The sequence below is a fragment of the Lygodium microphyllum genome, chromosome 20 (assembly GCF_053477565.2).
Source record: "Lygodium microphyllum isolate KBCC chromosome 20, Lygodium_microphyllum_v1.1.10, whole genome shotgun sequence".
Taxonomy (NCBI): Eukaryota; Viridiplantae; Streptophyta; class Polypodiopsida; order Schizaeales; family Lygodiaceae; genus Lygodium; species Lygodium microphyllum.
Genome location: NC_141154.1, coordinates 132,393,534 through 132,407,773, shown reverse-complemented (window position 1 = coordinate 132,407,773; position 14,240 = coordinate 132,393,534). Strand labels below are relative to the sequence as shown.

Below are 14,240 nucleotides of genomic sequence, written 5' to 3'. Positions count from 1 at the left end.
TGCAAGCTTTGCCATTCAACGATGGAAACAATTAAGGCATTTGTAGATGCCATGTATACTACAAAAGCTACAAAAGCATAGGTTACAAAAAGCTACAAAAGCATCGAGAGATGTCTTTGCCTGCACGAAGATGACTTGGCCTTTAATCTCACAGATCTACAAAGGTATGGAGAGAGGCCACCACAAAGATCCACAAATCCCAACCATACTCAGGCCCGCTATTGCATGACCCCCTCATCTATTATTAAGACCACCAAGGGAACCAAACTGCACATGCATAGACCACCAGACTCACATTAGGCATAAATAGCCAAGATAAGATATCATACACCACTACTCACATTAGCCATGTATAGCATAAGAGCATAATATCACAAAGATGTGGAGCAAACATCACAACACCCACAGCAGGGGGAGTACATATGAAAGCCCTCAACCCCAATCCTACGTATGATCCATTACATTTCGTCATAGCCATCAGATAGAGTTACTGCTAGATTTATTTATTGCTCAGTACGTTGTACTACTATGGCATGCTAGATGGGTAGTACATACGAAAGCCCTTCTCGTCCCGAACCACATGATAGTTCATTTTGTCATACCCATTGGATGGAATCATTGCTAGATTATGTATTACTCAATACTCATCACGATTGTACTCATACGGCATGCTAGATAGGAACTAGACGGGGAATTAGTTTCCTTTCAGCTTTCAAACGATACCTTAGACATCAAAATGCTGCATATTGATTCTTCATCATCATCTCTCTCTCTCTCTCTCTCTCTCTCTCTCTCTCTCTCTCTCTCTGTGTCAGATCAAGTTTCTTGTCACAAGCATGTTACAGATACACTAGACTGGAACATCATGGCTACGGCTATGAGGAATACAATCCACCAACAATTCAGACACAACACATCAGCTGTCATCTGTCCTTGTCTGCAGCAGTTCTTCAGGATGGCCCTTTGAGGATTGGCTGTCGAAGCAGCCAGGTGGCCTTCATATGAGGTGGCAAGGGAGCAAGGAGCCGCAAGCTATGCACAAATGCAACCTTGTTGTTGACAGGACCAGCTGAGGTTGGTGATTCCTTTGCAAAGGGCTTCACTTTGGGTATACTCAGCAGGCGGCTGTGCAAGTGCAGAAAGGGGGTCTGACTCATGACACTACCTTCTACCATTCCCCCAGACGAAGGCAATTGAGACCTTGACTTTCTGCTCCTCGAACCATCCACTTGAGACCCCTCACTGTCGCGAACCCTGGAGCATAGGTCCTCATTCGCTCTCCTCCCATACTTGTAATCCCCCACAATTGGTGTCCCGAGTACTTTAGCACAGTGAACTCGAATCTGAAAGACAACACAATAAAAATTAGTCACAGCACCTCTGCATGGCCAACCATAAAGTAAAATTCTTGCCATCTCTTATCAGAGACATCCATCAAGCAGACCTACAATAAGCATGTACAGATACCTCTACACCTCTAAGTAAAAAATATGAAGTAAAATTCTTGCCATCTCTTATCAGAGACATCCATCAAGCAGACCTACAATAAGCATGTACAGATACCTCTACACCTCTAAGTGAGCTTGGCTAACTACTTCCACCAGGGCAAAATAATCAAGCTACAGCAAACAACTGGGGACTTACACTGGTTCCAATCCCCCACTGTTAAGATAGATAGCTAAGAACAGACACATGTCCACACAAAAAACATAAAGTAAACATCTTAAGAAAACTCACACCTGATGTTTTCTTCCTGTGAGAGGGTGAAGCTCCAACCAGGTACACCCTTTTCATGTGCCAATAGGGCAAAAGTAAGTAATGCAACAGGTTTAAAAATAAGTAATTGACCAGACTGATGTAACACAACTTTCATGCCTTACCATGAACGGAAGGTCCCAAGACTTTGTACTCTGTGACAGCTTCCATTACATCTTCTGAGTTGTCACCATCAGCAGTCACAATAGCCTCTGACTTTCCTCCATCTAACACTAGCTACTCTCAGAAAGAAAGTATAAACAAAAGACAAAACACAAGCAAGTAAACCAATCAAAATGCCAGTTGCTACTGCTGCTAAGCGAAAGACCTGATACAAGGAATCCTCTTTTATTGTGACAAATGACAACCTTGAAGGCAGAATCAACACTAACAAGATACATCACCACAGCTGTGTGTGTGCAAATTTTAACTATGCCTTTAAAAGTATCGCCTGGGATACATATCCATGTTCATGCATTAGACCAGCCAACCTAATATCCAGAGGCCAGGAGCCAAGTCTCTCCTCTTCAGTTTTCAATATCTTTGAAAACACTAGTACATCTTATTTCCAACAAAGATCACAAAACCTAGTTTAGAGAAGCTTTACTGTGACCTTTCTACCTCCCATCCCTATAATCAATGCACAGTGCATACACCATGAAGAAAGGCTAACCTACTATCTTATAAGGAAGAGAGTAACAGCCTTATTCTCAACCAAGATTACAAACTCCAACCTTTTTAAGAGAAGCCTTGATGCAGCCTTCATGTCTCTCTGGAGTTCCAATTACCACTGCCCAGTACTTGCGTTTGACAACTTCATCATCAGTCTGAATATAACGACTGTTTAAGAAACGTTTTGATGGCTCATGTAAGCTTTAACAAGAGGACAGGGAACAGCAGCATGCCTTACGACCTGCAATCGCAATTTCAGTCTTTTTACGGAAAAAACTATGAAGAAGAGCTGTGCTTTCTGCTGTTCTGCCAATGACCATGATTCCACTTGTCTCCTTGTCAAGCCTGTGCACCTAAGAAGACAAGATCAATAATAGGTGTCTTTTAACAAACTGCAGTCTGCCACCTGACAGAAAATGATACAGCAAGTGATGGCATAACTATTTGTACAACGCTATGGAGTGACCATAATGTTGCAGTTTCACTTTATCCATTATACCTACTAGAAACAAAACAGCCAGGAGTTACAACTAATATTGCAAGAATCAGGTGACCACACCTAAATCATAGATGCATATCAACCAATACTACAAAAACCTTCCTACTTCAGGGTTGGGATATCCAAAAACAATCATGACAAAAGCATTGCGAAGTTAACCAAATTCTACACCCTATTTCAAAAATAGCCAACAGTCATCTAAATCATAGATGCATATCAACTGCATCAGGGTTAGGATATCCAAAAACGATCATGACAAAAGCATTGCAAAATTAACCAAATGCTACCCACTGCTTGGAGAAAGTCCTATTTCACAGGTTATCACAACTAAAAGCATGGAAATAAAAAACTGGCAGCAAATCAATTCATCAACAAGTTGAAGCAATTGAGAGTGTTATGGTTGGCTCAAGACTTGCTCACAAGATTCTCAGCATTGTAGTCCCTACCCACACATTAGCACTTAGGACATCACTATAATGTCTTCTCTACTACAGTAGTTTTTGGCACAAATTTCTCTTTTTACTTAATGACACCATTTAATGGTGGCAGCAAACATAAGTTCTTTGAGACAAGCCCACAAAAGTGTTAGCAGGCATGGACCAGTGCCAATGCTTATTCAAGTGACTAGTGTTTTTGATAGCTGAAGAGCAATGGTGTCAAACTTTTAAGTGGCAAACGCACGGCATCTGCTTGCAGTTCAAAAATGTATAATATGCCAAAGCGTTGCAAGGTTAAAAAGCAACACTCAGAGGTCTACCCATGTTTTACATGTGGCAATGAAAATAATATTCGATAAACAACTAGAATGTACCATTTAGCACCTGATGGCAAGCATTCATTCAATACAACACCAAAAGTAAATTGTTATGGAAGCAATGGTATCAGGCGTAGTATTGTATCAATATCACAAGGATGGATAAAGTTCAGCATTTGCATCCATTGGAGAAAGTCCAATATCCGCATCTATTTTTCCTGTTCCACATCGATAGTTATGATATTATCTTAATGTTCAGGACAGTTGGCAAAATATCCATATAAAAGGATTTAAATGCATGAATAGCCTCTGATTTAAATCCACATTTCAGTCCTTTCCGCTGAAACCGACCATTAAATCAAATTCAAAACTTCTATGTGCCATCCACCTAGCTTGCATCATGCATGGAACAAACCGTGACTCTTCGAAGTTCCCCGAATGCTGCATTAAATTTCATAACTAGCAAAATGACTCAACTCCAGCTAATATGTGCTAGTTCTGTTTGCATAAGGGAAACAGGGTTTCAGGACCTTTGTCTAAGACCTATTGTGTTGGAGTTTCTATGTTAGGGCATTTATCCACACTCCCTACCTCCTCCAGCTAGTGTGCTTCATCCACAACAGTCAGTATCATTCTCAATACCACAAATACTGACATCAAGTTCCTCTTCCTCCTCCAACATCAACATCCATGGCTGAGAGGGGATTTCTACACTTTCTTGATATTCTACAAGTTTATGCATTTGTCTTTGACATTGGCCTCTCTTCCTTGTTGTGCCTCCCCTCTGCATTGCACGATCATACTCAACTACGTAAAAGGGAGCTTGGGCAACCAAATAATTTTCCCACCATGGACACTCTCCAAGTGGCACCTGTTGCATGCACATTCTCATCATGTGGCATTACTCTACGCATCTCATTGTGCAAAGCATCCCGGAGTACAACTTGAGTTGTTCCCATGGCAGTTCTTTTACCAGCTTACCAGCACACCTCCATATTTCTTCACCCTTTTCCTTCATCACTGACACCCACAGCTGGTCAAGATAGCTTGTCTATTTTGTGATGTGATTAAATCTAACCATCCCTTTTCATTCTCCCCTTAGGGCACAATACTTGATAGACCATCTCAAAAAAAAACAACAAAAACCAAGGGAGAAAAAAAAGGGCAAAGTAGTTCCATCCACCTTTGCAGGTCCTATGGTAGGCCATTGGGCAACCGATGGACACCCTTTGTCCAATGCCTTGGCCTCTAAGGTTTGACCCTTTGGGCTCTCAATGTAAGATAGCCATCGCCCCAACAATTTTGGTACGCCACTCGGCAGCGGATGTGCACCCTTTGTTCGATACCCTTGATGTGCTAGAGCTGCACTTGCAATCCCTTCCTAGTTCCAATTTTGGGCCTGAAAGGGAGTATTGAGCTAAAAACTGCACTATAAACCAATTAGATCTTTAAAACAACCCCAAAACCTGTAAATTACCTAAAGTTTTATTGAATGGTGCATGATCCTAGAGAGTTTCTGTGTCCCATGAGCCAAACCCTAATTTGGAAGGATCCCATAGCCAGAAGGGACACAAGAGACATGGGCCCAGGATGTAGGAGACCCAACTTGAAATGCTGGACCCAACAGTAACACGCCTTGTAGGATGTGACTGGGATGCCACATGGCAAGATTTGTAAGCGTACCCGTCGCTTTTAGCTCATATAGTTTACCTGTATTGTACCACCTCCGACTCTCCTATCAAGACCCAACCTACTTGCTCAAGCCACTGCCCTCATCACCTCTACCACCTGCACCACCTCAAGTCCTCCAAGCTCCCTACAATCAACTATGACCTATCAGCGACAGTCATGCATGTGACGTGACACTGGGCACACAATCTCACTCGTGACTCCAACAGCCCAGTGTCCAACCTCCAGGTAACCTGCGCCACCATGATAACTCAAAAGTCAAAACTGTTAAGATTAAATAACAAATAATATAGTCAAAGATACCTTGATGACTGGGCCGTGCACAGTTGCACTATTGGCTGGAGTTTGGACTCTAGTCTTTGCCATCTGGTCAGTCACAAGTCATAAATCATAAGTTATAAATTTAAAATAATGACATTATAACTCTTCTGTTTGAACTGCAAAGAGTTCTAAGTCCCTCAGTCCAGACTGCAGAGTGGCAATGTGCTCAGTGACCAAAGAACGTAGACAGCTCACAGTTCTCAGCTTCAGGAATCAGACATCAGAGAACTTTCAACTGTGATAGTGTGCTCAAGGCTCAAGCCTCGGTGACTAGTGCAGTACAGAGTATGTACTCAGACTCTCAGTGCAGTACAGAGTGTGCACTTAATGCAGACTGTAGTATAAAGTTTAAACTTTAAAGTGCAGTCAATAGGATAAGTGCTCAGTTACTGACAATGAGTCACTGTAGTGACCAGCAACTTGCAAGCCATGGCATCATCTTCCCAAGTCCCTTGCCAACATCTTCCCAAGCTCTTGCCCTCGTACCAGTGGTGGGGGTAGGAGATCCGATGATTGGTCATGGTGGTGTGAGGTTAAGGCTGAAAGCCCAGTATTAGAGGGTGGCTCACAACATTGGAAATGTCCTTTTTGTGGCTATAAAGGAACAGGTGAGGCAAACAAGTTACAAAATCAGGGTCCATTTCAATTTTCTTCAGAGAGTCAAGTCATCAGATGCTCTTTTGTGAGAATATCAACCAAGAGAAGAAGCAGTTTCTTCAGCAAAAGGTTGCTGAGCAAGATGCCATTTCAGCACAGAGGAGAGTCTCACGACTAGTGGCAGTTGATCCACACTCATCTTGCACTACTATTGTTGTTGCTTCTAGCATACTAGGTTCAACTAGGCCATCATTCACTGCAGCTACAACCACTAGCAACATAGGTGGAGGTGCTTTTGAAATAGCCGGCTCTACAGCTCTTGCAACACCTATTGTGACACGTATTAGACGTGCACATATGGATGCTAGAAAAAAGTAGGATCCAGACATGGCCATTGCAAGATTCTTTGTCAAAAGCTGACGTACCAGCGAGACGGTAGGGTTTGCGGGTAAGAACACGGAGTGAACTCGGCAAACATGGAGAAGAGACGAGAAGAGAGAAGAAACTCTGATGAATGGAATGATGAAGTTCTGAATCATGGAGTGAATGTGATACAAGGGAACAAGGGTGCCATAGCACAAGGAAGATGATGAAGGCAGCCACGAGCCACGAACCACGAACCACAATGTCCTCTTGAAGGGGTATGAGGGTAGTGGAGAGGCTGGAGAGAAGAGGTGACAGACTGAATAAATCAGCCGTAAGGAATGAATGAGAGAGTGGCCTATAAATAGGCACAGTCAATCTTGCCTTTTTGGGGCTGCAAACCCTAAATGCAAAACGCAAAAACACAGAAATGCAAAAAAACGCAAACTGCGGGTGAAGGGTGAAGGGTGAAGGGTTTCTCAACACCCCCTCTCAAGCCCAAAAAGGGAACAAGAGAAGAGTGAGGTGGAGATGCAATGCTACATGTTGAAGAATGCTCATGCAACAAGTGCCACTTGGACAGTGTCCCTCGTAGGAAAATTGTTCACTTGCCCAAGCGCCCTAGCACAAAGATGATGAAAACATGCAATGCATAGGAGGAATGTCAGACTTTGTATGGTGCCGAGAACCATAAGGATATGCCCGTACTTGATCTCAAGAGGTGGCTCCATGCTAACCAAGGGACAAAGGCAAGAAGAAGAGGAGGAAGAAGATGTGGAGGATCCTGAAGATCCAAGATTTCCACCGAAAAGGAAACCTGCGGTAAAGAACAGTAGACAGAGTGAACTGGAGAACCCAAAACTCAACCTCGGGAGACAAGCCACTAGCTCCGTGCATCCATGCTAGAAGGAATACAAAGGCCTCCTCACCAGATCGCGGCTGAACCTCCGAGGTCCCGATCGAGGTGGTACCTAAAGATCCTGGGTATCAATAGAAGAGATGACTGATCGAAGACAACCACCCCAAGAAAGTAGAGGATGGGTGAAGAACTTCATGTGGAGTAGGTACCCCCTCTGAGGTGGGAGGTGGAGGGGCCCCCCCACTGAAGTCGAAGAAGTAGATGCCCCCTCTGAGGGCAAAGAAATAACATCCCCCTCTAAATCCCCCTCTAAAGTAGAAAGGGAATCCAAAAACTCATAGGTCACGGACTCCGAAATGTCTGATGACGAAGAAACTGCCGCCGATTGTGCCGAAGAAGATATCTGGGGTGCCGAAGAGCTCCCAGAGGTGGCCTCTCGACTCTGAGTAGGCGAGGGTGAAAGGTGATGCTCAAATTGAGCAATGAGGGGGCAACAGTTGTTCTCTCTCAGTGGAGCGGACTCGGTAGCCGAAGAAGAGAAAGAAGTCGAGCAGCCATTGTCTCTCGAAGGAGCAAACTGACGAGGAGATGGTATCAAACAATCACTGTCTCTCAATGGACTGGACTGCAAAACCGCGGGCCGTGGTAACCACTGTACCCGAAAATAGATGGGAGAAGACTATCGCTGGCATTGCGACAATCTCCACGAGGTCATAGCACCAATCGATCCTCCATGTACTCGAAAGGACTTAGTGCGCATCGGATGCGTCTTATTGCCTTGAGCATAGGACTCTTATAGTCGATGTAGAACGATCTCTGTGGTCCAGAAAGGAGAGGTGGCACAAGGAGTGCTTGGTGAAAGATGCATATACTCCTGGGGGGTAGGGAGCAATGGTCAATGTCAACAGTCTTCGGTGGGATGACCGTTCGTGCCGCGGTAGGAACACCTAGTAGACTGGCAATCTGTCGGTGGAGACGCCATGGTACCGGTGTGGCAAACTGAAGAAGGAAGAGATCAGCCACCATGAACCACGAACCACAAACCGCAATGTCCACCTCAAGGGGTGTGAGGGCAATGTGAAACACGAACCGCAATGTCTGCCTCAAGGGGTGAAAGGGCAGTGGAAGGGTTGGAAGTGAGTTGCCTATGGGAGGAGGATGCAACCAGCAGTAAGAGATTGCAACCAGTAGAAAAACACAGTGAGAATAGAGAAAGACTAAAAACGTAGGTGAGGAGAGAGAAAAACTTAAAACGCAGACTGCAGGAGAGAGAAAGACTAAAAACGCAAAAAAAACCAGCAGTAACAGTCAATATGCTGAAATCAGCTCCGAATAGTGTGTGGTAGGCTGGAAACGGGCGCCAGATTGTTGTAGACAGCAATGGCCAACTTGGACCGCAATGTCCTCCGTGTCCAGGGTGTGGACAGCAAGCTGAAATACCTGAAATCTGCAAAAACGAGATTGTTTTCTGAATGGAGAGTGATCAGCAATAGCTGTAGTAAACAGCTGCAAACTGCGGGTGGAAGGCTGGAAATAGGTGCCAGACTGTAGATGACAGCAAGGGACAGCTGAGACTGCGATGTCCTCTGCGAAAGGGGTGTGGGCAGCAGCTGAAAACACCTGAAACCTGCAAAAACGAGATTTTGATGCAGCGGAAGAAGAAGAGAAGTGGATGTTGAACCTGCCACCGGTCTTTGCCTTCATTGGAGTGGAGAATCTTTGCCGTTGTTTGAGCAAATCCAGCTCTGATACCATGTCAAAAGATGACATATTAGCGAGACAGTAGGGTGTGCGGAGAGGAACACGGAGTGAACTCGGCAAACATGAAGAAGAGAAGAGAAGAGAGAAGAAACTCTAATGAATGGAATGATGAAGTTCTAAATCATGGAGTGAATGTGATACAAGGGAACAAGGGCGCCGTAGCACAAGGAAGATGATGAAGACAGCCACGAACCACGAACCGCAATGTTCTCCTAAAGGGGTGTGAGGATAGTGGAGAGACTGGAGAGAAGAGGTGACGGACTAAATGAATCAGCCGTAAGGAATGAATGAGAGAGTGGCCTATAAATAAGCACAGTCAGTCTAGGATGGCACTCCTTTTTGGAGCTGCAAACCCTCAATGTAAACCCTAAACGCAAAAACGCAAAAACACAAACTGTGGGTGAAGGGTGAAGGGTTTCTCAACACTTTTATCATGATCACATTGCATTTAATGCAACCAAGTCTAAGTACTTGAAGAACATGTGTAAAAATATTGAAAAAGCAAAACTCTCTTATGTTCCACCATCCTTTGAGTCTTTGCGCACCACTCTTTTATAGAAGGAGAGACATGCAGTCACCAATGGAGATTGCAACTGAAAACACAAGAAGTTTACTACAAATAAATGAGTGAACTTTGATTGCAGATAGATGGTGACACACTAGAAGGCAATCTATTCATGGTACGGTTGCATATTCACGTGGCAAGATGTATTTCCTAAACTCTCATGATGCCACTACTAACAAGTCAACAAATGTACTAGCAACTGAGTGGATGAAAAACATTGAGACAATTGGCCTTGTTTGGGTCACAAGACTTGTTGTAGATGGGGATCCCGCAGACAGGATTGCAGTTGATTGTTCAACAAGCATATCCACTAATAACAATGTCTTTTTGCATGGCACATTGCTTGAATAATATGCTAAAAGACATTGGCAAGTTGGATTGGATTGATTGTGTTATTGAGAAAGCAAATGATATGGTGATGTTTGTGTTGAACCATCAATTTATGTGTGTTGAGATTCACAAGAGATCCAAGAAGATTCTCTTGAAGTACTCGAAAACACGGTTTGCGTATAATTTTTTGTTGCTTCATCACTTAAGCACATGCATTGTTGCTTTTTGAGACAAATATTCATTAGTGATGAGTATCGCATAAATGCATTGTCCTCCAGTGTTGCAAGAATAAAATGTGTTGAATATATAGAAGATGCCTCATTTTGGGATGATGTGCGTCAAACTAATGCCATGGTGCAACCAATGATGCATTTGGTGATGCTTGTGGACACTATGCAACCATGCATTGGAAAAGTCTACGAGGCTATGGACAAAATGATTGAGAAGCTACATACTTTCTTTCCTTTTGATGATGATGAGGATTGTGGGATGGCACAAAGGTGTGAGCAGTTACAGAAATTATTATCACACGGTGGAATAGTTATTATTCTCCTCTCCATGCAATTGGATTTCTATTAGATCCTGAGTTTTAGAAGAGTCGTCGAAATAGGGATAGTGAGATTGTAGTTGGTTGGATAATAATCTCAAGGAAGATGGTCCCTCACTCTGACAAAAGACGCAAAATCAGAGACAGTCTTGTAAGGTACAAATCTCGTTGTGGCATATATGATAGTGAGGATGCACAAGATGACACGTAGAGTTGGGGCTGCCTTTTGGTGGGAGGACTATGGAGCCAAGGGGCCTGAGTTACAAGCATTGGCTATCCACACTTTAAGTTTTGTTGTGAGCTCCTCTTATTTGGAGCAACTATGGAGCTTCTATTCGCATATTGCTTCAAAAAAGCGGAATAGTTTAGGTGTAGAAAGCAAATGACTTGGTATTTGTGAGTGTCAATTCACCCGTATTGGAAAAGACTTTGATTGCACCTACAAACCCTTTTGTTGTATGTGGAGAAACAACAAGAGGACGAGCAAGAGTAGCAAGCAGAGCATGCTCAACAGGGACATCCCCAAGAGGATGATTATATCATATATGAGATGGAGCATTCTCCTTCTAATTGATGATCAAGATACAAATTTGTAGTTCTTAGTTCCTAGTCATTTGACATTACTTGATTTGTATTGTTTTCACTTTCTTGTAGTCTTCAGCAGCTACCTTGAGCAGCAAGTACTCATCCGAAGTATCACTTGTACTCATTATTGTTTCTTGTATTTATTCTAAATTCCAACTTCTCATGATAAAGTCGCCATTGGGCATTGTCACTTCTACTCTTCAATATGAATATTCATTGTTCATTTAATAATTGTTAAGTTTCGACTTTCAAGTCCTTGGAATTTAAATTTTAGTCTTTTGTGTGACATTTATGATTTCGAGAAGGTTTTTAATTAAGATAGCATGTTTGTTTAGTTTCATGATAAAGTGTCTCAATTATATCTAGAAAATATATAATTATTAGGCTCTGTCCTAGTCCCCCGTCCCTCGTTTTCATCTATCCCCATCCCACCTCCCTTGTCCCTAGTGACTATGAAGGATATGTCAGAGTGAAGCAATGCAAAAGTGAATGACCGTAACAAAGAGTGGACAAAGAGAAAAGAGAGAGAGAGAGAAAGAGAGAGAGAGAGAGACAGACAGACAGACAGACAGACAATGAAATGCAGAAAATGTGCAGTGAAGAATGTTGTATAAGGATGCAGAATTATACGCGGGTGTAGAGAGAATATCTGCATATGTCTCCACCTCGAAGGTCTCGGTCTCCGTCAGCCCCGAGAGCAATCTCCGCAGTCTACAGCCTGAAATCTGCGAGACACAACTAATCAAGACTGCTGAAAACACAGCCTATTTATAGGCTGAAATAATGGATGAAAGTAATCAGGTCAGCTGGAATCAATGCAACGACTGCTGCAGTCCACAAGTAGCAAGAGGGATCTGGAGTGTCAACAAAGTAGGGCCTGGAAAAGTGCCTTCATAAACAAATCTGCAAGGTTGTTTTCAATCTTACAATATTCCACATCGATGGTCGCATCCATAAGCTTCTCCCTGATGAAGTGCTATTGGATCTCTATGTGCTTCGTTCGAGCATGGAATACGAGATTCTGTGCCAAGGCAATGCAACTCTCATTGTCGAACCGCAAAATACTAGGACGAGTTTGGGGGCAGCCAAGCTCCTCCAACAATTGCCGAAGCCACACAGTCTCACATGTGGTAGAAGACGCGGCCCAATACTCCACCTCAGTCAAAGATAGGGCTACCATGGGCTGCTTCTTGCTACTCCAAGAGATAGCACCAACACCCAAGGTAAAACAATAACCTGTAGAAGACTGCCTTTGGTCCACATCGCCAACCCAATCTGAATCACTCCAACCTGTAAGAACAAGATCGGAAACACCTATACTTGCTAGATAGGAAATCCCTAGGTCAAAGGTTCCCCTCGGAAATCATAGTATCCTCTGATCAGCCTGCCACTGCACCTGGTGAGGTGCACTCATGAACCCAGCCAAGAGACCTACAGCAAAAGATAGATCAACCCGTGTGTTGAGGAGCCAAATCAATGATCCAATCAGTTGGCGGTAGCGGGTAGTATCCGCTCACCAAGAACTCCTGTACATACCTCTGTTGAGAGATGAAAATCCCCCTCTAAGTTTGATAAATCTTGTGGCCCAAAAAGAAATGAATAAGTCCTAAGTCTGTCATCTTGAACTTCTGATGTAAAGCTGACTTCGTCTCTTCGACCCTGTGGACATGGTCACCGGTAACAATCAAGTCATCAACATACAAAACAAACAACACACGACCACCCTTGGAAGTGTGCACATAAAGCTACGGATCAGCCCTAGAGCGTCGATAGCCCAACGTTGCCTAGAGAAATGAGTCAATCTTCTCGTTCCAAGCACGTGAAGCCTGCTTCAGGCCATACAAAGCCTTCTTCAACCTGTAAACCTTCCCATCTAAGGAACCAAAGCCAAGAGGTTACTCTACATAGATCTCCTCCTTCAAATCACTGTTCATGAAGGCCAACTTCACATCCAACTAAAAGACATGCCATCTCCTATGACCAACCAAGGCAAGAACAGCACGAATAGTCACCATACGAGAAATAGGAGCAAAAGTATCATGGAAATCAACACATGGGCGTTGTGCAAAACCTTTAGCAACAAGGCGAGCCTTGTACTTGTCCAAAGAGCCATCATTATGGTACTTGGTCTTGAAGACCCATTTAACACCAATCACCTTCTTATGAGAGGAAGGAGGCACACGATACCAAGTGTCATTCCGCTCAATAGCTTCCAACTCAGCTTCCATCACTTCCCGCCAATGAGCAGACTGGAAAGCCTCCTTCACTGATGTAGGCTCTCTATCCTACATAACATGGGACATCAAACAGTAGTTAAAGCAAACAAGCTCCATAGTATGTCACTAGTGCCTCCGTCACCTCCACGGTCCAACCTGTGGTTGCCACTCCTCAAGGACCCCCTCGATCCCTGAATCTCTGAGAGTGTCACACGCCCAACAAGGGGGAGGCCGAATCTTGTCTCAGTGCTCTCTATCTACTGAAGTTTCTGAAAGGTCCACCGACAACGGAGGACTAATCGATGAATCTGATAACTTTGAATTAGGCTCCTCATTCGAAGAAGAGTCCTCAAGAGACACAGGCTCCAGAGGAACACTTGTTGGGGCCCAACTATCACCGGGATCTCCAAGTACACGGTGGTCCTCACCCCCCTCTGGGACAAGAACCTCCATGAACTGAACATCACGGTTCGTATAAACATCCCGCTTAACAAGATCGTACAATCAATAGCCTTGAGATTGCGAGCTATAGCCCACAAATACCTATCTTCTGGAAGCCGCGTCAAATTTGTCACGATGTGTCTTCGAGATGTGAACATAAGCATCACACCCAAAAACCCTGGAATAAGAAACATCTGGCTTTGACCCAAAGTACACCTCATAAGGAGCCATATCAACAATGACGGAAGTAGGAGAACGATTAAGTCCACATCAAATTCGACCAAAA

The 14,240-nt window shown here is 43.7% G+C and overlaps 1 protein-coding gene across 1 annotated transcript in view; it reads right to left on the bottom strand.

The window, feature by feature from the left end:
* Nucleotides 1–231: 231 nt before the first annotated feature.
* Nucleotides 232–14,240, bottom strand: part of LOC148019410 (RNA pseudouridine synthase 4, mitochondrial-like) — a 40,427-nt gene continuing 26,418 nt past the window's right edge. The window contains exons 6-10 of the mRNA XM_087661051.1: nt 2,661–2,780; nt 2,490–2,582; nt 1,881–1,992; nt 1,740–1,786; nt 232–1,343 (exon numbers count right to left, since the gene is read on the bottom strand). Of these exons, the coding sequence (XP_087517177.1) occupies nt 951–1,343; nt 1,740–1,786; nt 1,881–1,992; nt 2,490–2,582; nt 2,661–2,780 (765 nt within the window). The 3' untranslated portion in view covers nt 232–950. The remainder of the gene's footprint in view (nt 1,344–1,739; nt 1,787–1,880; nt 1,993–2,489; nt 2,583–2,660; nt 2,781–14,240) is intronic.